Below are 22,986 nucleotides of genomic sequence, written 5' to 3' on the forward strand. Positions count from 1 at the left end.
GCTGGCAGAAGAGAGGAGAAAAGCAGCAGGACATCAGCTGAGCAGCGCTATGCGCTTCCATGGCCTGCCGGAGCTCTTGTTCCCGCTCTGAGCACTGAGGGGGGTCAAAATCTCCTGCTGACAGCAGAAGGAAGAGAGGAGAGAAGCAGCGGGATATCAGCTGAGCGCCGCTATGCGCTTCCATGGGCCGCCAGAGCTCTTGTTCCCGCTCCGAGTACTGAGGGGGGTCAAAATCCCCCGCTGACAACTGGCTGAAGTGAGGAAAGAAGCAGCGGAACATCAGCTGAGTGCCGCTATGTGCTTCCATGGCCCGCCGGAGCGCTTGTTCCCGCTCCGAGCACTGAGGGGAGGTCAAAATTTCCCCGCTCACAGCTGTCTGAAGAGGAGGAGAGCAGCGGGAAGCAAGCTGAGCCCCGAGTGGTGCTAAACCAACACACACAGCCCACATCACATACTGCGCTAGGTCTTATTTTTGGGGTAGGGCTTATATTGCAGCCCTCCTCGAAAATCACAATAGGGCTTATTTACGCGGTAGGTCTTATTTTCGGGGAAACACGGTATTAACGAACCCCTCTTGTGTATTCACAAAAACCAAAAGGGTTACCACGTAATAATTAGGCCGCGACAAGGTGGGGGGAGGGAGTTTACAGGTAAGGGTTACCTGATAGTCTGGTCAAAGCAGCTCGCTGCACCTGTCCTAAATAACCTTCCCACCTTCCAGAACGTTCACATGTGCCATGTGACCTGAATCCTGCTTTTCATTGGTCCCTAGCTAACCTCACCTATAGCCCTTACCTTACAGGTGTGTGGGAAAGAACTACACCCGCCCCCTTGGGGCCTGATTAATACCCATTACTCTCCAGGTGTGTGAGAGGGGGAAACTAGAAACTTCCCCTCTGCAACATTCCCATAGGCACGGGGGGCTTAAAACAGCTCCCCTCACTTACATTCTTCTGCATTGAATGTTTGGTGATTGTCAGCTTACACTTGTGGTTGGGGGCTCGGTATAAACACATTTGAGCTTCCCCCTTAAGCTACAGCTGTACACAAGCCACCATGGCTAGGGCAAAAATTATTATTATTACCCCCTACCACATCGCATTCAATCCATGACCAATTCAAGCAAGGTTGGAAATTTACAGGGTTAAAAGTGGCATTGAGGAGGCGTCATATCGCCTCACTGTCTGTCAAACACCTCTGAAAAGCAATCTGAAGGCTTGAAGTAACAGACTCATGTGTAAGCATGTGGAACTGCTTTTAAAATATGGGCCTGTTCCAGGGTCAGGGCAACTGATCTCCTAAACATAGTCCAACAATGGTGCCTCCTTTGGATCTACACCCCCCCCTTCCACTCCACAGATGTATACTTATCAAACTCCAACTGTCATGACCTCCATCGTTTATTGACATCCTGTGCCTCAAGCCCACTCTGTCCTAGCCGTGCAGGCACATAGCAGCTCTACAGAATTATAGGTAGACAAATGTAGATTTTCACATAGACAGCTACAGGGATATAATCTGCCTGCTAGGTCAGGAGAGAAACTTGTGGCACAGGACATCAACAAACAATGGAGACCATTGGATCTCAGTCAGTATACATCTGTGAAAGGGAGGATGGGATCAGTTAGCTCCGGACAAAGGGACAAACAGGATAAGGATAATCATGAACCCGATTTAGGCTCCTTTTACCAAAGTCACACGATTTCCAGTGCAGGAACCTTTTTTGAAGTCGCAGCATTTCTGTAGTGTCAGTAGGAATGTCTCTCATAAGATTACAATGAATTTCACATGTCCTGCAACTTGGGGTCTCACAAATCTGATCTCAAGTCGCACAAGTCTTAATGTTACACTAATAATTTATGCAAAATTGTGTGTCACATTGTAGCTTCCATACATGGGTCAAAATTTGTATGGTTCAGCGTTGATCAGTGTTTTTTGACGGTGTGAAGGCTCCCCGCCGTCAGAATACAATAGCTCAGTGAGTAATTCCCCTACCCAGATTGAATGTTTGGATGGGTGAGTGGTGTCATGTCTTTTCATTCAACCAGCTGGGACTGAAGTGGTTAATAAACTCTGCCGTCGATAATCTTTTTTTTTTTATTGCTAAATGTATTAGTGTTACATTGTAACATTACCCCGAACACTGGCTAACCTAAAGGAGATTTGCAACGTTGTACCTAGTTTGTCTAAGGCTAGGCCTACACTCATGTGCTGTGATTTGGCCGCAGCACAGGTGTTCCTGCTGTTTTCTTGCATTTTATCTGCGGCTTTAGCCGAGACCAAAGATGCATGCATGAGTTTTGGTTCGCTTTCAGAAAGCATGTAACCTAATAGAAGTCTATGGGACTACAGTAAACCCAGCCTAAGGCTGCATTCACATCTAGGCGGACAAAATCGCGGCGTTTTGTCGCCGCAAATCGCGGTAAAAATAGCGGCGTTTTGTACCGTGATTTGCGGCGACAAAACGCCGGTATTGTCCGCCTAGATGTGCCCCAAGATGACCCCCTCTATGGAGATGATTCCCATCTCCTAGCCGAACGCTCGAAGACGCCTGAAAAAAAGGTCCGGGACCTTTTTTCACGCGGCAGGCGACAGGCATCCGGCGTTCGGCGTGGAGATGTGAACCATCTCCATAGAGGGACATCTGTTTTCAGCCCTCTGGCGGCAGCGGCGTAGCGCTACAGGCGTAAAAACAATAAAGCATGTACAAAGTATCATTACATTCTCAGGCTCTACTTCCTGCTTTTGCAGTGCTACACCATGGTTGTGCTTTATAGCTCCTTCTCATAATGCAAATCAGTGAGTTGGTTGACTTCCTAAAAACATTGGGCCTAATCCACAAAAACCCGGCGCAACGTATTTTTTCCCGTTTAAGTTACACCGCCGCAAAATCTCTACCTAAGTGCCCGATCCACAAAGCACTTACCTAGAAATTTTGAGCGGTGTAACTTAAATCCGTCCGGTGCAAAGCGTTCCTAATTTAATGGGGCGAGTCCCATTTAAATTAGGCGCGCTCCTGCGCCGGACGTACTGCGCATGCTCCCGACGTCATTTTCCCGACGTGCTTTGCGCGGTTTTACGTTGCGTCGGGTTTTGAGAATCGCGACGGGCGTAAAAAAAAAAAACGAGTTGCGGCGGAAAAAAATAAATAAAAAAAAAAAAAGACAGCGACGCGGGATAGAAGGGTCTACTTTTACAAGGTGTAAACAGTTTAGGCCTTGTAAAAGCAGCCCTAATTTTGCGACGGCAAACTAATACTTATGGAGAAAAAACGAAGCGCAAAAGCTTCGTGGATCTCCGTAAGTGCTAATTTGCATACCCGAAGCGGCATTTCGATGAGAAATGCCCCCAGCGGCGGCCGAGGTACTGCATCCTAAGATCCGACAGTGTAAGTCCCTTACACATGTCGGATCTTCTGCCTATCTATGAGAAACTGATTCTGTGGATCAGTTCCATAGATAGGAACAGGGATACGACGGCGTATCAGTAGATACGCCGGCGTATCCCTTTTGTGGATTAGGCCCATTGCACCTAACTGTGCTAATCTATACTGTCCTAGGGACTAATCTACAAATCTCTACTTTAGTAAAATAACAAAAAATATGGAAGAGGAAGGTGGTAAATGTGAAAACCACATCAAAAATAATTTTCAGGTAAACATTTCAATAATGACTCAAAATGAAAGTTCTCCATACCCCCCCTTTAAAGCAGAACTAAGTTTATGTAAAAAAATGTTTTTAAAGTAGTGCATGCACGCAAAGTTGCAGAATTGGAGGTTGATTTACTAACGGCAAATCCACTGTGCATTCTGCACTTTGCCAAATACAGCGCTCCCTCTAGTAGCCAATCTGCAAATATCTATATTTAATACTATAACAAAAAATAAATAAAAATAAGATTAACATTTCCATTAGGAGAAACACCACAAAAGCATGAATACATAATATCGATAAATATCAAAATCACTGAAAAATGCTATAATTTGAAATTAGTGTGGAAAAAGGAAAAGTGCAAAGGTAATTAGAAACAATGGTGACCTTACAGGAAATAGAATAGTACAGAAAATGTTATGTGGTTTTGCAAAGCACACAGACCAAGGTATGGATGACTAATTTGTAAGCTATCTAAGCCAACCATCTAAGATATGTGCCACCAGTGTGGTAATGAAGAGCACCAATATATGGGGGGTGCCTAAGGTCAGGTTTTCTATTCATAGCATTTAACACACTGTCTACTCTATTCCAGTGGCGGCTGGTGCTCAAAAATTTTTGGGGGGCGCAAACAAACGGAAAAAAAATTGCAGCCTCACTGTGCCCATCAAATGCAGCCACTGTGCCCATCAAATGCAGCCACTGTGCCCATCAAATGCAGCCACTGTGCCCATCAAATGCAGCCACTGTGCCATGCCATCAATTGTCGCCACTGTGCCATGCCATCAATTGTCATCACTGTGCCATGCCTTTAAATGCAGCCACTGTGCCATCATTTATCGCCACTGTGCCCATCAATTGTCACCACTGTGCCATGCCATCAAACGCAGCCACTGTGCCATCAATTATCGCCACTGTGCCATCAATTGTCGCCACTGTGCCATGCCAAACGCAGCCACTGTGCCATGCCATCAAATGCAGCCACTGTGCTATCAATTGTCACCACTGTGCCCATCAATTGTCACCACTGTGCCATCAAATGCAGCCACTGTGCCATGCCATCCACTGTTACCACATCAATTGTTACCACTGTGCCCACATCAATTGTCGCCAATGTGCCCACATCAATTCTTACCACTGTGCCACATCAATTCTTACCACTGTGCCCACATCAATTGTCGCCACTGTGCCCACATCAATTGTCGCCACTGTGCCCTTTAATTGTCGCCACTGTGCCCTTTAATTGTCGCCACTGTGCCCTTTAATTGTCGCCACTGTGCCCTGTAAAATGCTGCCCCCCCCTCCCCGCCCGGCACTTACCTTTCTGGGGTCAGCCATCCTCCTTCCACGGTCCCTCAATGTCTTCTCCCGCCCTCGAAGATGCTTCAGCCAATCAGGTTACCCCAGAACCGGTGAACCTGATTGGCTGAGACACCTGTCAGTCTTATCCAAGGAACGCACCCCCCGTGCGTCCCCTGGATAAGTATTTGGAAGCCGATTACAGCCTGATAGGCACTTCCAAAGCCAACCAGCTGCCATTATTTACATGTTCGGCGCTCACAAGGGGGCCGGCCATCTGAATAGTGGGTGGCAGCAACAATACACAGATTCATGCAATGCATGAATCTATGTATTGTATCAGTGGCGGTGCGGTAGCGAAAGGGGGCGGCGCTCCGGCGCACTCTATGGACGCAACGCCACTGCAATTCTATCAGAAGCCAACAGCGGAAAGTAAACTGCCTGGCTGCTTTGGGCTGCATGAGGTGATGATCCCTTATCTATGAGCACCAGCAAAAGCAACACACACCACAACTGACTGTTCCAGAGGGAAAAAGCAAATGCCCATTTTAGAAAATTTAGGCAATCGTTCATCTCTAGCTGAATTTCAGTAATCCAGATCCACGAGTGTTTGCTGTTCTACAGTTCTGACTGTTCTACAGTCATACTCAGCAACATGAATATGCAGGCTTGGATTGTCTATCAGCAATGTGAATACCTGGCTGTCAGTTGGAGTGGGCATGCAGGTCTGACAGCTCTATAATGCTTATACCAGATTCAGTAACACCACTGATAATGAAAACTGCATTGTAATACAAGCAGCTGTAATGCAGTCTTTATACTTTCCCAGCAGACGTAATACCGGGCAACAGGATACTGAAGATTAGCTAAAGACTTCCTTTATTGGTTTATAATGCATGATAGTTACTTTGCGCTACCCTTGAAGTGGTAAAAATAAGAATCTTGGTATGTGCTGTAAACACAAGCAATGCAAAAACTTTTTCAGAAAACACACCAATGGCCACACAGGCAGGAGAGATTTTTGAACTACTGTGCATTTCAGCATTTTTTAGAGCTGTGTGGACCCCAAAACAGTAGGGGCCCATTTACACTTGTGTGTTGTGCAAATGTGCAGTAAGGAGTGTGCCCGTGCGAGGGTGTTCTGTGATATCCCATGCAAGCAGTCCACGCTGCTTCCAATCTGACATCCGTGTGGGTGCGGGAACAAGGCCCCAAATATTGGTGACCGAGTAATGCCTGCATTTACCCACGCTCGAATGCATAGGTGTTCTGTGTTCAGCCCTCACATGGGCGAATGGTGTAGAATACACCATGCATGGCTGGTGCTACAACTAGGCAGCCGCCTAGTGCGCACTGCTGCCTAGGGGCACCCGGCCACTGGTTTTCCTACTCTCTTCTCTCTGCAACAAGTAACTAAGTATCAGCATCAGCAGGCAGCCATCGTTCCATTCGTACATAGTGTTAGAGGTGCAGTGGCGGCGAATAACTGTGTCCCTGAATGAATGGGAGCAAGCAAACATCCATTGATGGGCACGAGTATTCTGCATGGATGGGTGCTGGTGAAGCTGCATTGATGGGCGCTGGTGAGGCTGCATTGATGGGCGTTGGTCAGGCTGCATTGATGGGCGCTGGTGAGGCTACATTGATGGGCCCTCTTAGGCTGCATTAATGGGCGCTGGTAGGCTGCATTTGATGGGTGCTGGTGAGGTTGCATTTGATGGGCACTGGTGGGCTGCATTTGATTAGCACTTCATTAAAAAGGTGGGGTATACATGGGCAGGACAAAGGGGTGGAGCTACAAAATTAGGTTTCGCCTAGGGTGTCAAAAATCCTTGCACCTGAACTAATACAATGTGAAAAAGGCCTAAAACATATAAGCTCCTTCGAAAAACACTTGCTTCATGGGAGCTGTGTTGTGCTGCAACCCATTGTAAATGGCACCCCAAGACAAGGCACAGTAGAATGCAATGCACAATGCGCTACACAGCACACCACATTGCATATACTGCTTAGCTTTTTTTTTACTTTATTGAAGTGTCAAAAAATGACAATATATTCAAAACCTCTTTATGGGTTGTGCACGTGGCTGTGTCTTAAGTAAGATGGCCTTTTGGGAATTCAGTTACATAAAATATATTCTCACCTCACATGTAATTAATACTCTAACGACTGTATATTAGGATCTGATGACTAATATGTTTTTCTTTTGATTCATAGTTTGACATTTATAATCGCTCTATAGAAATATATGCCTGTATGTAGAAACATAAGCTCCTGAAGAAGCAGAAACTCCTTCCGCGAAACATGTCGAGCGTACAGTTTTTGCATGGTATAATCATTCCAATGTCACACCGTATGTGACCAGATAGAGCCTTTATTCCGTTTCTTTTTTAAAACTATGTATTTTAAACTCTGTTTGTAATTAATAAAAATGAAAACATTTCATACCAATTATGTTACGGTACCATTAAAGTCCATTTTAGCCTCCCAAAAAATCCCTTCTCAGCAATTTATCCAAGTCTATGCGTCCCAACACGTTGTGATTTTTCAACCAATAAAAGTTGGGCAGGAGGCAGTAGGCCATTCATTAAAAGAAATTTGGCTAGTTCATCAGGAGCCAGTTGAAATTCGCTCTGTATATGGCCAGCTTTGTAAGGCTGTTTCAGCAGGGACTGGACACATTTTGATTTATCTATGCAGGGCCCCCTGATTCCTCCTGTATTGAATTGTATTATAATTGTACTATCTGCCCACATGTTGTAAAGCGCTGGCAAACTGTTGGTGCTATATAAAGCTTGTACCGTAAATACTCGAGTATAAGCCAAGTTTTTCAGCACATTTTTTTGTGCTGAAAATGCCCCCCTCGGCTTATACTCGAGTCTCCTTTTTGCGCCTGATCTCCCGGAATTTGGGGACCCAGTACCGGCCGGCCGTAGGTCCCCTGATTTTTCAAAGCCGGGCACCCCTTCCATAGACTCACATGTTAAACGTCAGTCTAGTCAAGGACACAGTGAGGCATGGGCCCAGTGAGACATGGACACAGTGAGGCATGCACATGGACACCGTGAGGCAAAGTGAGGCACAGTGAGCAGGGCCGTTTGAAGGAATTTGGGGGCCCCAAGCAAAATGGGGGCCCCCAAGCACCCCCCCGCACGCAAAGCCTACATAAGCGCTTCACAATTTTTTTACACCCATGTTCTTACTCCCCCAGTCCCTATATTTTTCTTTTCTCACCTCCCCTTCTTCCCTGTAGGCTTCCCCTGTGGTCGAGCTCCTCTTCCTCCTGTCAGTCCGGTGTTTTATCATTATGGGTCCCCAGTCCCCTATCAGATAGTGCCCGGGCCGGGTACCATTCCTGTCAGTCCAGCCGGGAACAGGAAACTGAATCTCCTGTACCGTGCGTGGTACCTGGTCGGACTGACAGGACTCCAGGAGGCAGGAAGAGGAGCTCGGCCACGCTACAGCCTGGGAAGGGGATGTTGGGGGCCCCAGGCCAGCTCGGGGCCCCAAGCAATTGTTTGTTTTGCCTGTCCTGTAGCGACGGGCCTGACAGTGAGGCATGCAGATGGACACCCTAGGCTTATACTCGAGTCAATACGTTTTCCCATTTTTTTTTGTGGCAAAATTAGGTGCCTCGGCTTATATTCGGGTCGGCTTATACTCAAGTATATACGGTATATTAATATTTTTTTCTATGGCTGTTCATGTTTTAGATGAGTCAACCTAGTGATCGACTCCTCTTGAACTGGAATGTTGGAACATTTGTGTTCGATTAGTGCTGCAGGTGACTGGCCACAGTGCTGATCAAACACAAATTTTCATTTAACATGATAAGGTATTGTGAGAGCGCAGGAGTCCCTTCTGTCAGAATACAATAATGGCAGGAGAAGATTTTTTCATCCACCTTTGGATAGGGGAATCCAGTCAAAACATGTTTTATTCGTTAGTATTGAGCTTCCAGACTCCGGCCCCCAGAACTGCTAGCACTGTGTGTTTCCTCTACTTCCAAGGAAATAAACAGCTGCGGGTTTGCACGTCTTCCTGTAACCTTTGCTACATACATGACCTTCTGAGGATATAAATACTAAAAAAACAGACATGCATACAGCAGCTTTATATTGTTTCCCAGATCCAGAATCTAGGGAGCTATAGCTGATGTTAGATGGGACTTTCTTTTCTTTTTCAATCAGCCGGAGGGCTGATAAAAAAAAAAAAAAAACAATACATTCCCCTATCCCTGGTAAGGTGGATGGAGGAATCCTTCCCGCTGTACTATTGTATTCCGAGAGTGAGGACTCCTCTGCTGTCAGAATACACAGATCAGAGCTGCAACCCATTGGCTGCAGCTGCTAAACAAATGCAAATTTTACAACATTCCCAACATTGATAAATCGACTTCTGTTGAACAGAGCATAGATAGATCTTAGTGGTGCAACGGATCACCGTTGATCCGTGATCCAAACGGGTCACCCCCTTCGGATCGGCACACACCGTGTTCGGTGGATTGCCGCCGCAGCCGTAACATTAGGAAAGCAAATGTCACCCCAGTGCTGAGGGAGAGAAGCCGAGGAGGGTCAAACAAGAATGCTGTGGAGGCAACAGACATCCTCCTTAGATATTTTGCCAAGGCACGCCTGAAGAAACCTTAAGGCACCCCAGGGTGTCTGGGCACCCTGCTTGAAAAAGCTGGCATAGAGGAGCAAAGAGGACCAGTGATAATGGGCCGGATTCAAAGAGATTTGCGCATTATTTACGGAGGCGCAGGGCAACGTTTTTGCCCTGCGCCCCCGCAAATTTGCTCCGCTGCCCTTGATATACGGAGCAGAAGCTCCGTGAATTGCGCGGGCGCGCCGGCAAAATGCCCGGTGCTAGAGCACGCAATTCAAATGATCGCGTAGGGGGCGGAAATCATTTAAATTAGGCGCGTTCCCGCGCCGATCGTAGAGCGCATGCTCCGTCGGGAAACTTTCCCGACGTGCATTGCGGCAAATGACGTCGCAAGGACGTCATTTGCTTCAAAGTGAACGTGAATGGCGTCCAGCGCCATTCACGATTCACTTACGTAAACGACGTAAAATTTTAATTTTGCGACGTGGGAACGACGGGTATACGACGGGTATACGTAACATGGGCTACGCCGTACGTAAACGACGTAAATTGCATACACAGGGCTCGCGCAACGTTGTGAATCGGTGTTAGTATGCAATTTGCAACGTGAACGCCACCTAGTGTCCACCGCAAGAATGCAGCCTAAGATATGCGGGCATAAGAGCCTTATGCCGCGCAGATCTTAGGCTGCAGTCGGCGTAACGAGGTTCCTGAATCAGGAGCACTCGTTACGCCGGGGCAAGTAAGCAATTGCGCTGTGTAACCTATGGTTACACAGGCGCAATTGCTTCTTGAATCCGGCCCAAATGTCAACAAAAAGTTTTTATTAAAGATTGTTATTCGAATGTTGATAAGGGGGAAAGGAGGAACCAGGGAAGGCAAAACATAAGCAGATTAGACTTGGTGTAAGGAAGTTGTGTTTTACATATCAACTTCATTTCCTGCCCAGAACATGGCAGCAGATTATCTAGCAGATGTGATCAATTCACAACCCCCTACAACTCACACTTCCCCCTTCACACATTCATGGCTTAGTGAATGGAGATGGAATTATGAGCCCATTTGTTTACATTTTTAAGAAGCGGAAAGAAAGTGAAAGCAGGTTTAAATGTCTGTTCAAATATGTTACAAAAGCCACCGTTCATGCCGTGGGAGCTAAATATTGTGCAACACAAAAAACACTGAAATAACAGAGAATCCATTACAACTGAAACACTAAACATTGCCATGGAACCTAGCAAAGTGTACAATATATATATATATATATATATATATATATATATATATATATATATATATATATATATATATATATATATATATATATATACATATATATATATATATATATATATATTATAAATTAAATCATAATAATAATAATATAATAATGACAATAATATATATTTATATAATAAGGATCAATATAAGGGTAAGCAATGTTCACTTCTAATGCACAACTATGTACCAGGGAAATGAAAAGATCTAGAACGTTATTGAGTATTTAACCTCTTGCCGACCACATAACGCATATGTTCAATAGCAGGGAAGGTGGTTCTACAGGTTTTTTTACCTACATGCTTTCTATACATGAAGGTAAACATTTTTTTTTTGTTTGCAGCCCCCTAATACATACCTGAGCCCAATCTTGATCCAGCAATGTGCACAAGAGCCTGAGTCTGGGGCTCTCATTCCTCATTGGCTGAGGTGACAGCCATTAGCTCCCACTGCTGTCAATCACAGCCTGTGAGCCAATCAAGAGAGGGAGAAGCAGGGTTGAGCCAGGGGTTTTTGTGTGAATGGAGAGTGAGCATGTCTGGGTGCCCCCAGAGCAAGCTGCTTGCTCTGGTGGCACTTGGCAGGAGGGAGGAGCCAGGAGCTTCAGCGAGGAAGAGGAGGATTCGGGCTGCTCTGTGCAAAACCACTACACAGAGCTGGTAAGTATTCCATGTTTGTTTTTTTGTTTTTGTTTCTAAATAAAACTTTATAATCACTTTAATGCCCACGTGGCATACATATGCGACCATGGCGGATAGGGTTTTTGTATTGAGAGTTTGCACAGTTATTGAGTTGTTACATATAGCTCCCTAGGATCTGTTTATGATCAGGGGATGGCAGGATGGGCACAATAAAATAACCTGGAAGTCTGGTATCGAGCATTTAAGTCTGATTTAAATCACTTAAAATGTTACTAAATCCAGTAATATGAAATTAGTTCTTCTTCAGTGCTGAGAGATCAGGTAGGAGGAGATTTGCACTACAGCATGTATACACGCCCACATGTGTGATGTCAATATCATGTGACCTGGCTGGCTCTGAGAACAAGTAAATGTTCTCTCCAGCATAAAAGACACAACTGAGCATGTGCAGGTCGTCTACCCTGCCTGTGTTAGCTGGCCTTCCCCAGAAAGACAGTGCAGGAGGGAAGGATCTATGCATACAGGATAAAGCTGCCTTTTTACACAATGCAGAGGATTAACCCCTTAAATTCCACAGTGAGTATAACAAGCGTGCTATACTGCATGTACAGACTGATTCTGATTTCTTGCGGGTTTAGTAACACTTTACGTATGAATGGGGGATTATATAACGCCAACTGTTTGTGCAGTGCTTTGCAAAGTAAGATTTACCCATTAACTTTGCAAAATAAACATTTACTTTCCAACTGAACAGCCTCTATTCCTTTAGTAAATTGACCACATGAGGTAAGTTATTGGTATATAAGAATAAAAGAAGGTTTCTACTGTCAAATTATTTGTAGTCTCTATCAAATACAATTTTTCAGATCAGATTAGTTGACATATTGGTTGGATGCATAGGCGTGCGCACAGGGTGTGCCGGGCGTGCCCAGGCACACCCTAATCATTTTTCTATGCAGCACAGATTTCCCCTACCGCCCTGGCTCCCCACTCCTTCCCTCTGCAGAACCTCCGGCTTCCCTCCTCTCCTGCAGGCTGTTCCTGCGAAGATGTTTTAGCATGAGTGAGGGAAGGGGGCGGTAAATATGTATTTATCAGCCCCTTACCCTTCTGAATGAACATGGTGAGTGATCGGTAGTGTGTGTTTGAGCTTTGGGGTGCACACCCTAATGCAATAGGCTGCGCACACCTTGGGTTGGATGAAGAGACATTCGCTGACCTTCACCAACATCTGCATTGTCCTGTTCTTCAGCTGGAACAATAGCAGTATACATAGCGCTGCCAATGTGACATTCACCACTCTCTATGGTGAACCACGGAAACCACTGAGTGTGTATTCATTACACTGGAAATTGTATTTTGCCTTAAAGTGGTATTAAACCCAAAAGCAAACATTTAATACAGTGCAGTTTACCAATTCTTAGATGTTATGGCTGCATTTGTTTCCTTCTTTAGACTTTCTTTCTTCTATTTTAATCTGGTGATCCAGCCAACAAGTCTGTTTTTATTTTTCAAAGGCTCAAGTTTTTCAGCAGAATGTATCAGTTTACATGGTTGAGATAATCCACTTAATAAGAGCATGGGTGATTAAAATGATCACTGCTAAAATAATTTGCTGGAAGGAAATGTATCAAAACCAGAAGCTTCCCGAACGTCTAAAGAATGTCTATGGGCACTGACTTGAATTGAGGAGTTTGGTATGCTTTGGAAGCTGCCAATGTCTGTCAAGCATTGCTGGCCAGATCAATAGCAATGTAAAGTGTAGCAGAGCTCCTCAAAGCTTTTCTGACTTTTATGTGTGTACTACACCATTTGTTTTTATTGGCTTTGGAATGTGTTTGAAAAACATTACCGTGATGTAAATGCTTGTTCTTTACACTGGTGAGAACAGGACCTCGTAAGCCGAAAAGTGGACACTGGTGTAATTGTGCACCTAGAGCTGGCCGTAGATGGTCCAACAGGGACTGGCCCGAGATGCTAACCATGTATGTATGGGCAAGCTGAATGTACCCAAGTTGATCGATCAACTTGGGTGCGACCAGCCTGTTGGATTTTACTATTATTGCTGCTAGCTATCACTGTGTTCTCCTGGCGGGGACAGCTTCCAGGGCCGGCCTTTGGGGTGTGCGAGCTGTGCGGCCGCACAGGGCGCCATGGGCAAAAGGGGCGCCGTGCAGCCATCATAGCTCGCAGAATGTGAGTAGCAGTCAGTTACTCACATGATCATCACAGGAGTCCGACTCCTACCAATCACAGCAGCAGGCACTGCCAGGTCACCCTGCCCTGGGACAGGGTGAAGAGCAACGCATCGACTGCGACACCTGAAAAAAATGGCTGCTGCTGCCCCCGATAGGCACACTGCGCATGAGCCGCCGCTGCTCGGGAAAGCCAGAAAACGCTTGACTATTCTCAGGCAGAGGGCGCATGCGCAGTGGCGTCTAAGCGCCGGGCGGCGCAGGGCGCCACCGAAAGGTAAGTCAAACTGAGCCCCTGGCCCTGCATGCATATACTTTTTCAGTTAAAAAGAAAAAATATTTACTTTTTATAGCCAGCCTACACACAGAAGGGGAGGAGGATATAAGGGACTTAAAATAATAATAAAAAAAAGAAGTAAAATACAATTATTATTTGTTATAAATATTTTTTTCCTCTTTGTGTATGTTTAGGTGACCAGGGGGCGAGGGGTGAAGATGGGGGGGCGCCACAGGATTAGCTCGCACAGGGCGCCTGAACACCTAAGGCCGGCCCTGACAGCTTCCCCCAACTGGGAGAACACATTGGGGTCGATTTACTAAAACTGAAGAGTGCTAAATCTGGTGCAGCTGAGCATGGTAGCCAATCAGCTTCTAACTTCAGCTTGTCCAATTAAGTTTTGGCAATAAAACCTGGAAGCGGATTGGTTTCTGTACAGAGCTGCACCAGTTTTAGTAAATCAACCCCAATGGCTCCACGGGAGGGATTCCCCCATCAACCATCAACACTGACCGTGATGGGGAATCGGGTGATTTTATTTCCTGCAACCCGTGGTTGCAGGAAATAGAATTCCTCCGGTTATGGCTGGCTTAGGTCTGGGTAGACCATTTCCCTCTAGTATCTTCAAGTCGAATAATCAGTATCAGTTTTTTTATTCCAATTTTAATAAATGGGTTGTGTTGGTTGTCTGTATAGGAATGTGATGCAGAAATAAAATTACTTTAGGAAACCAACCCAAAGACAAAAATGTGTCTTCACAGAAGAAAAGACGCTGTTGTGGAACTACAAGTCCATGAATGCCCTCCTGTGTGCATCACCAGGAAACCTGAATCTACACTTCCCATAGGACTGTATGGAGTTTCCAGTCATCCAGGAAGTATACACAAACCTAATGACATTTTTCCTGCAAAGACTCTTGAAACATGAACCAAACACACCAATGACATCACCATCCTCGCCAATCCCACCCTGCGCTCTACTCACCCACATCCATCGCCTCGCAGCTCCCATTGATGTTATCTCCAATCTTACATTTGAAAATTCCTCCGGGGTTGCTAATATTGGGCCGGGTAGTCTGGTTGGCTTTTGGGGCTCCAACAATCATCCTGGGATAGAAAAGGACTTGATAAAAATTCTTTCTACACTATATCAAATAAACGTTTAATCACATTCAGAGCGAAGGAAAGGCCGCATATAACAGGAGCAGCGGAGGATGCATTGCCCATCACAGGCCCAGAGACACGGCGGCGCATCTCCAGATACGCCGTCGTATCTCTGAGTCTGAGCCGTCGTATCTATACGCCTGATTTACGCTGGCCGCTAGGGGCGTGTACGCTGATTTACGCCTAGAAATATGTAAATCAGCTAGATACGCAAATTCACGAACGTAAGCCCGGCCGACGCAGAACAGATACGCCGTTTACATTAGGCTTTTTCCGGCGTACAGTTACCCCTGCTATATGAGGCGTACAATGTTAAGTATGGACGTCGTTCCCGCGTCGAATTTTAAAAATTTTGCGTCGTTTGCATAAGTCGTTCGCGAATAGGGCTGGGCGTCATTTACGTTCACGTCAAAAGCATTGGCTTCTTGCGGGTTAATTCGGAGCATGCGCACTGGGATACTTTCACGGACGGCGCATGTGCTGTTCGTAAAAAGCGTCATTTATGTGGGGGTCACATACAATTAACATAACACACGCCCACATCTACCACATTTGAATTAGGCGGGCCTACGCCGGCCTATTTACGCTACGCCGCCGCAACTGCTTCCAGCTGTTGAGCCTATGATTGCATGCCATTGCCTGCATTAGGCTGTTGCGTTGCAGTAACACGTGTTGGTGCGTGCGTCACCACAAAAGCAACAACTCATGTTGTGCATGTTGGTGCACCAAAGTGCCATTTATCCTTAGGGCTGACTCACACCAGCAGCCACACTGGTACCAAGGCCACTGATGTGTGCTGGGGTGACACAGTGCTAAAGCGGAAATCTCAGCGCATCGCGATGATTATAGTGTTTTTTGGTGCAATTTGATGTGGTAGAAAGCCCGTCCAAATGAATAGGCTGTTTAAACGCAGAACACACCTTATTCCTATATGATCATAATACTGTGCTTTATACTATTAGCTAGATTCAGAAAGAGCTAGGCTCCATTCACACCTAGGCAGACAAATTTGCGGCGTTTTGTCGCCGCAAATCGCGGTACAAATAGCGGCGTTTTGTACCCCCGATTTGCGGCGACAAAACGCAGGTATTGTCCGCCTAGATGTGCCCCAGATTGACCCCCTCTATGGAGATGCTTCCCATCTCCTAGCCGAACGCCGAAAGCCGCCTGAAAAAAAGGTCCGGGACGTTCAGCGTGGAGATGTGAACCATCTCCATAGAGGGACATGTGTTTTCGTCCCTCTGGCGGCAGCGGCGTAGCACTACAGGCGTAAAAACGCCTAGGTGTGAATGGGGGCTTAAGCCGGCGTATCAGTATATACGCCGGTGTAACTCTGAATCTGCGCCGTCGTACATTTAAGTGTATTCTCAAATTGAGATACACTTAAATGTAGCTAAGATACGACTGCCTGCGCCTTCGAATCTTAGCTGTCTAGTTCCGCCGGCCGCTAGGGGCGTGAACGCTGATTTACACCTAGAATGCGTAAATCAGCGAGATACGCCTATTCACGAACGTACGCTTGCCCGTCGCAGTAAAGATACGCCGTTTACGTAAGGCGTTTTCAGGCGTAAGGCTAGTCCAACAAAAAGCTGGCCTAGCCAATGTTAAGTATGGGCGTCGTTCCCGCGTCGAATTTTGAAAATTTTACGTCGTTTGCGTAAGTCGTCTGTGAATGGGGCTGGACGTAATTTATGTTCACGTCGAAACCAATAAGTCCCTGCGGCGTACTTTGGAGCAATGCACACTGGGATATGTCCACGGACGGCGCATGCGCCGTTCGTTAAATATGTCAATCGGGTCGGGTCATGAATCATTAACATAAAACACGCCCCCCTGTTCCTCATTTGAATTAGGCGCGCTTAGGCCGGCACATTTACGCTACGCCGCCGTAACTTAGGATGCAAGTACTTTGTGAATACAGCACTTGCCTCTCTAACTTACGGCGGCGTAGCGTAAATACGATACGCTACGCCGGCTCAAACATACGCCGCCCTACGTGAATCCAGCTATATATGATTATAATATTACATATTGTACTATACAGTAAAACCTTGGTTTGAGAGTACGGAACAAATCATCTGAGTTTCCATTATTTCGTATGGGGAAATTCGCTTTGCTATACAAGTGCTTTGGACTACAAGCATGTTTCTGCAACGAATTATGGTCGCAATCCAAGGTTTTACTGTATACTGTAATATAATGTTTGCATACTATATAATAACTATATAATATAATAACTATACTACCGTATACAACTATACTATACTGTATTGATTATACTATATGATTATAATACCGTGCATTATACTGTATGATTTTAGTGTCGTGCATTATACCATATTATTATAATACTATGCATTATACTATATGATTACTATACTGTGTAAATATACTGGGGGGTTATGACACTGATGCTGCCAGAATCTGAAGCAGCTGTGCATGGCAACCAATCAGCTTCTCCCTAAATGTTGTAAACTTAACAGAACAAGCTGAAGATAGAAGTGGATTGGTTGCCATGCACAGCTGCTTCAGATTATGCCTATTCCAGATGTGATAAAGTTTCCCCATTGTATAATTATTACACTGTGCATTATATTGTAGGATTATAATATATAATACTGTGTATTGTAATGTTAGATAATAAAAGGCATAATATTATCTGATTATAATACTGTACATTATATTGTAGGATTATAATACTATACTGTGTAGTGCAATGCATGATTTAAATATTTTGCATTATATTGTTTGATTATAATACTGCATATTATATTGTATGATTATAATACTGTGTAGTGCAATGCGTGATTATAATACTGTGTAGTGCAATGCATGATTAAAATAGTTTGCATTATATTTTCTGATTATAATACTGTACATTATATTGTAGGATTATAATACTATACTGTGTAGTGCAATGCATGATTAGAATATTTTGCATTATATTGTATGATTACAGTACTGTGTAGTGCAATGCATGATTTAAATATGTTGCATTATATTGTATGATTATAATATATAATACTGTGTATTGTAATGTTAGATAATAAAAGGCATAATATTATCTGATTATAATACTGTACATTATATTGTAGGATTATAATACTATACTGTGTAGTGCAATGCATGATTAGAATATTTTGCATTATATTGTATGATTATAATATTGTGTAGTGCAATGCATGATTATAATGCTGTATAGTGCAATGCATTATTAGAATATTTTGCATTATATTGTAGGATTATAATACTGTGTAGTGCAATGCATGATTATAATGCTGTATAGTGCAATGCATTATTAGAATATTTTGCATTATATTGTAGGATTATAATACTGTGTAGTGCAATGCATGATTAGAATATTTTGCATTACATTGTATGATTATAATACTGTGTAGGGAAATGCACAATTATAATACAGTGCATTATATTGTAGGATTATAATACTTTACATTACATTCAATGATTATAATACTGTGTAGTGCAATGCATGATAATAATACTACACATTATATTGTATGATTATAATACAATGCATGATTAGAATATTTTGCATCATATTGTATGATTATAATACTGTGTAGTGCAATGCATGATTATAATACTGTATAGTGCAATGCATGATTAGAATATTTTGCATTACATTGTATGATTATAATACTGTGTAGGGCAATGCATGATAATAATACTGCACATTATATTGTATGATTATAATACTGTGTAGTGCAATGCATGATTCGAATATTTTGCATTATATTGTATAATTATAATACTGTGTAGGGCAATGCATGATTATAATACAGTGCATTATATAGTAGGATTATAATACTTTGCATTACATTCAATGATTATAATACTGTGTAGTGCAATGCATGATAATAATACTGCACATTATATTGTATGATTATAATACTGTGTAGTGCAATGCAGAATTATAATGCTGTACTTTATATTGTAGGATTATAATAATGTGCAAAAAAATTGTTTCATTCTAATACTGTACATTATTTTGTATTCTACTGATGAATTCTAAACAGAAAAAGTCAATGAGAATCCAGCAGCATTCACTGACCATTTCTCAGTCCCATAGCTGTGCAGGATGACAGAATAACCAAACAGAGATCCACTGGGTCCTTGGAAGATCATAGGGCTGGACTCATCGATGTTATAAGCTCCAGCAGCAGGAAGAGTCACCCAGATGAAGGTACAGATGTGGCTGAGGGTGATCAGTGCTCCGGCTGTCCTCCTCCCCATCCTCCTGGGACTTGTAGAAGTAACTTTGTACATTGTGAGGGATGATGCTGCTGATCCTGAGCTCCTGTGATTGCACTGAGGATCCAGCAGCAGCCCATCACTCTCATTGTATGCAGACGGATGGGTGTAGTTGGTGTCGGAGCCCCGCCCACAGCCCAGCACACAACTTCTCTAAGTTTAGGAGAGTTGGAGGACGACCCCCCCTGCAATTCATCATCATCAGCACTGAAGGCGATCACTGGGGGCACACAGAGAATGGAGCTCCTTTGTAATTACAGCCATGATGTAGAATTACTGTACAACTCATTACCATTTCCGATTGGCTACTGGGAAAAAAGATCAGCTATTTATTTGCCTTTCAAATGCTTCATTACAGGGCTGACTGACCCCATCTGAAGACAGGACACCAATGTGATGTAATGCAGCTCACTGGGGCTCATTCACTACAATTGTGTCAGCTGCGTTGGACAGCTTCGAAACGCAACTCGCCTTATGTCCGCCGCGTTGGTGTGCGCTGGGACAAAAAATAGGACATGCTGCATTTTTACGTAAAAATGAATGAAATTTTGTGACATCTCAATAAAATTCAAAAAAAGTAAACAGTCCTTCCACAGCGCAGGCCAAGTGGTGTGCATTACACAAAGCATACCCATGGGTGTGAACTTAAAGCGGTTCTCCACCCTAAAGTGAAGTCGCGCTAAACGGCACCCCCCCCCCCTCCGGTGTCACATTTGACACCTTTCAGGGGGAGGGGGGTGCAGATACCTGTCTAAAGACAGGTATTTGCACCCACTTCCGGCATTCACGGGCAAAAGACGGGCATTGCGTCACATCCCGTCGCCCCCCCCCGTTGTGTGCTGGGAACACTTGGCTCCCAGCACACAGCGGGAGCCAATCGGCGGGCGCAGCGCGACTCGCGCATGCGCCATAGGGAACCTGGGCAGTGAAGCCGGAGCGCTTCACTTCCTGGTTCCCTCAGCGTGGATGGAGGGGGGAGCAGCAGGGTGACGAGCGATCGCTCCAGGACAGGTAAGTGTCCTAATATTAAAAGTCAGCAGCTGCAGTATTTGTAGCTGCTGGCTTTTAATATTTTTTTTTGGCGCAACATCCGCTTTAAAAAGGAACTCCACTTTTGTTGAGAAAAAAAACATTCCCCTCTGGGTGATCTATGTCAGTGTTTCTCAACCTTTTTTCAGAAGAGGCATTCTTTAACCACTTCAATGCCAGGCACTTACACCCCCTTCCTGCCCAAGCCAATTTTCAGCTTTCTGTGCTGTCGCTGTTTAAATGACAATTGCGCGGTCATGCTACACTGTACCCAAACAGAAGTTTTATCATTTGGTTCCCACAAATAGAGCTTTCTTTTGGTGGTATTTTTTCAAATATGCAGTTTTTATTTTTTGCTAAACAAATAAAAACAGACCAAAAATCTTAAAAAAAATTACGTTTTTATTTTGTTTCTGTTATAAAATGTTGTAAATAAGTAAGTTTTCTCCTTCACTGATGGGCACTGATAAGGCGGCGCTGACAAGGCAGCGCCAATGAGATGGCACTGATGGGCACTGATATGCGGCACTAATGGGCACTGATGGGTGGCACTGATATGCAGCACTGATGGACATACGAAGAAAGAGGAAAGGTCTGGTGTCCCCAGTGACACACTTCCATCCCTGTTACATAAAGTCAAAACAAAAGGATTCGCCCCGGGACTTTAAATGAAGTGGGCAACGTTTCCGCCAGTAAAAATAACAGTATTGTATAGTATATCATTTATTCCAGTAAAATTGTTTACATGCGTAGAGTAAAAATGTTACATACATAACACCAACAATTGCCAATTGAAACAATACATAGACAGTAAATATTAATACACAAGTATAGTAGTGGACAGAGTAAACGGGCATCATACTACCCGACCAGCCTAGTTTCGCAAGATCCAGCTCGCTCTTCAGGGGTGTGTAACACTGTACCTAGGATGAAAAAGTATATGTTTGGCAATCTGGCATAGTATTAGTTGTAAAGGCACAGGGCAGGAGGGGTTGTAAGTACTGATGGACATTGACAGGCGGCACTGATAGGTGACACTGATGGGCACTGAAAAGCTGCAATGATGGGTACTTATGGGTGGCACTGATAGGCGGCACTGATGGGTACTGATAGGCGGCACTGATGGACATTGATACATGGCACTGATATGCGGCACTGATATGCATCCCTGGTGGCCCTGGTGGGAATTTTGAGTGGGCACTGGTTGGCAGGAGCCTGGGCATTGATTAGCAGCTGCCTTGGCACAGATTGGCATTTCCCTGGTGGTCTAGGTGGCATACCTGGTGGTCCAGTGTGGATGGCCATCCCTGGTAGTCCTGGCGGCATGCTAGTTGTCCTGGGCAGGCATCCAAGGGGAGGATGTGCTGATAAACAATCAATACAGACCCTCCCTGTCAGGAGAGCAGCCAATCGTCTCTCCTCCACTCACGTCTGTCAGGTGCGAGTGAGGAAAAGCCGATCAACGGCTTTCCCTGTTTACATTGCGATCAGCCTTGATTGGACATGGTTGATCACGTGGTAAATGGCCTCCGTCGGAGGCTCTTTACCGAGATCGGTGTAGCGGTGTGTCAGACTGACACACCGATCGCCGCGATGCACGCCCCCACGGGCACACGGTGGCTGTTATCCTGTCAGGTCAGGATAACCGGGTGGGAAGTGGTTAAAATTATGGACACTCTGGAGGCACCCCATTCTAAAATGTAACAAAACTATTCTAATAGCTTTACACAATGCAGCAACATCCACACAACGTTAGAGGTGATTTATTCTTCCAAAGCAAATACACTTTTGCACACTGGTACTGACTAGTGTTCCAATGTTTCTCCTGTCCCTCAATGTCTCCCTATATGTCAGCTAATGTGTCCCCAATGCTGACGGAGAGGGTCAAGGGAGGGTCAAACAAGGATGTTGTGGAGGCAACAGACATCCTCCCTATTAACTGATAACATCATTGGATGTTAGAATGCCAGTGTCTAGAAAGTAATAATGGTGTATAGCAGTGGCGGCCGAGGGTCATTTTTTTGGGGGGCGGCAAACAGTTCAGCCCCCCCCCCCTGATTGGTTGGTCGGCCGGTGCACTTACCCCATCCATAGTGGCATCATAGCGACGGGCATCACAAGCCTCTTCTCCTTTCCCTGCTCAGCGACTTCCGTCTCTCCCCTCCTCCTTTTCGGACAATTGGGAAACGGGTCTCAGACCTGCTTCCTGATTGGCGGAGAAGAGATTCAGTGTGAGAATAGTGAATATTAATTCGCTATTCTCACACACCTGGGTGGGCTTCGTTAGCATTCTCTGCGGCCTGAGCCCACCCAATTTTGAAGCCTCTTAGAGCCTCTGGTGCTTCAAAAAAACACCCACCCCGCATTGGAATTCATGCATCCGGCATACTGAAAGGGTGTATAATGAAAACCCATGGCTTGTATACAATTTTTGATACATTTTTAGCCATTTTGCCAAGGCACCTCCTAAGAAACCTCAAGGCACCCTGGGTGAAAAAGGCTGATCTATGTACATTGCAAGGATTTTAACAAACTTTAATGCAGATTCCTACCTTTTGTTATTCTGAAGAAATA

General features: G+C 44.7%; 1 protein-coding gene across 1 annotated transcript in view; it reads right to left on the reverse strand.

Annotated features, from left to right (window-relative positions):
* The window catches only part of ITGA4 (integrin subunit alpha 4), a 204,179-nt gene extending 184,653 nt beyond the window's left edge, over positions 1-19,526 (reverse strand). The window contains exons 1-2 of the mRNA XM_040357643.1: positions 19,184-19,526; positions 14,933-15,054 (exon numbers count right to left, since the gene is read on the reverse strand). Of these exons, the coding sequence (XP_040213577.1) occupies positions 14,933-15,054; positions 19,184-19,398 (337 nt within the window). The 5' untranslated portion in view covers positions 19,399-19,526. The remainder of the gene's footprint in view (positions 1-14,932; positions 15,055-19,183) is intronic.
* Positions 19,527-22,986: the final 3,460 nt, after the last annotated feature.

The sequence above is a fragment of the Rana temporaria genome, chromosome 6 (assembly GCF_905171775.1).
Source record: "Rana temporaria chromosome 6, aRanTem1.1, whole genome shotgun sequence".
In the NCBI taxonomy this organism is placed as follows: Eukaryota; Metazoa; Chordata; class Amphibia; order Anura; family Ranidae; genus Rana; species Rana temporaria.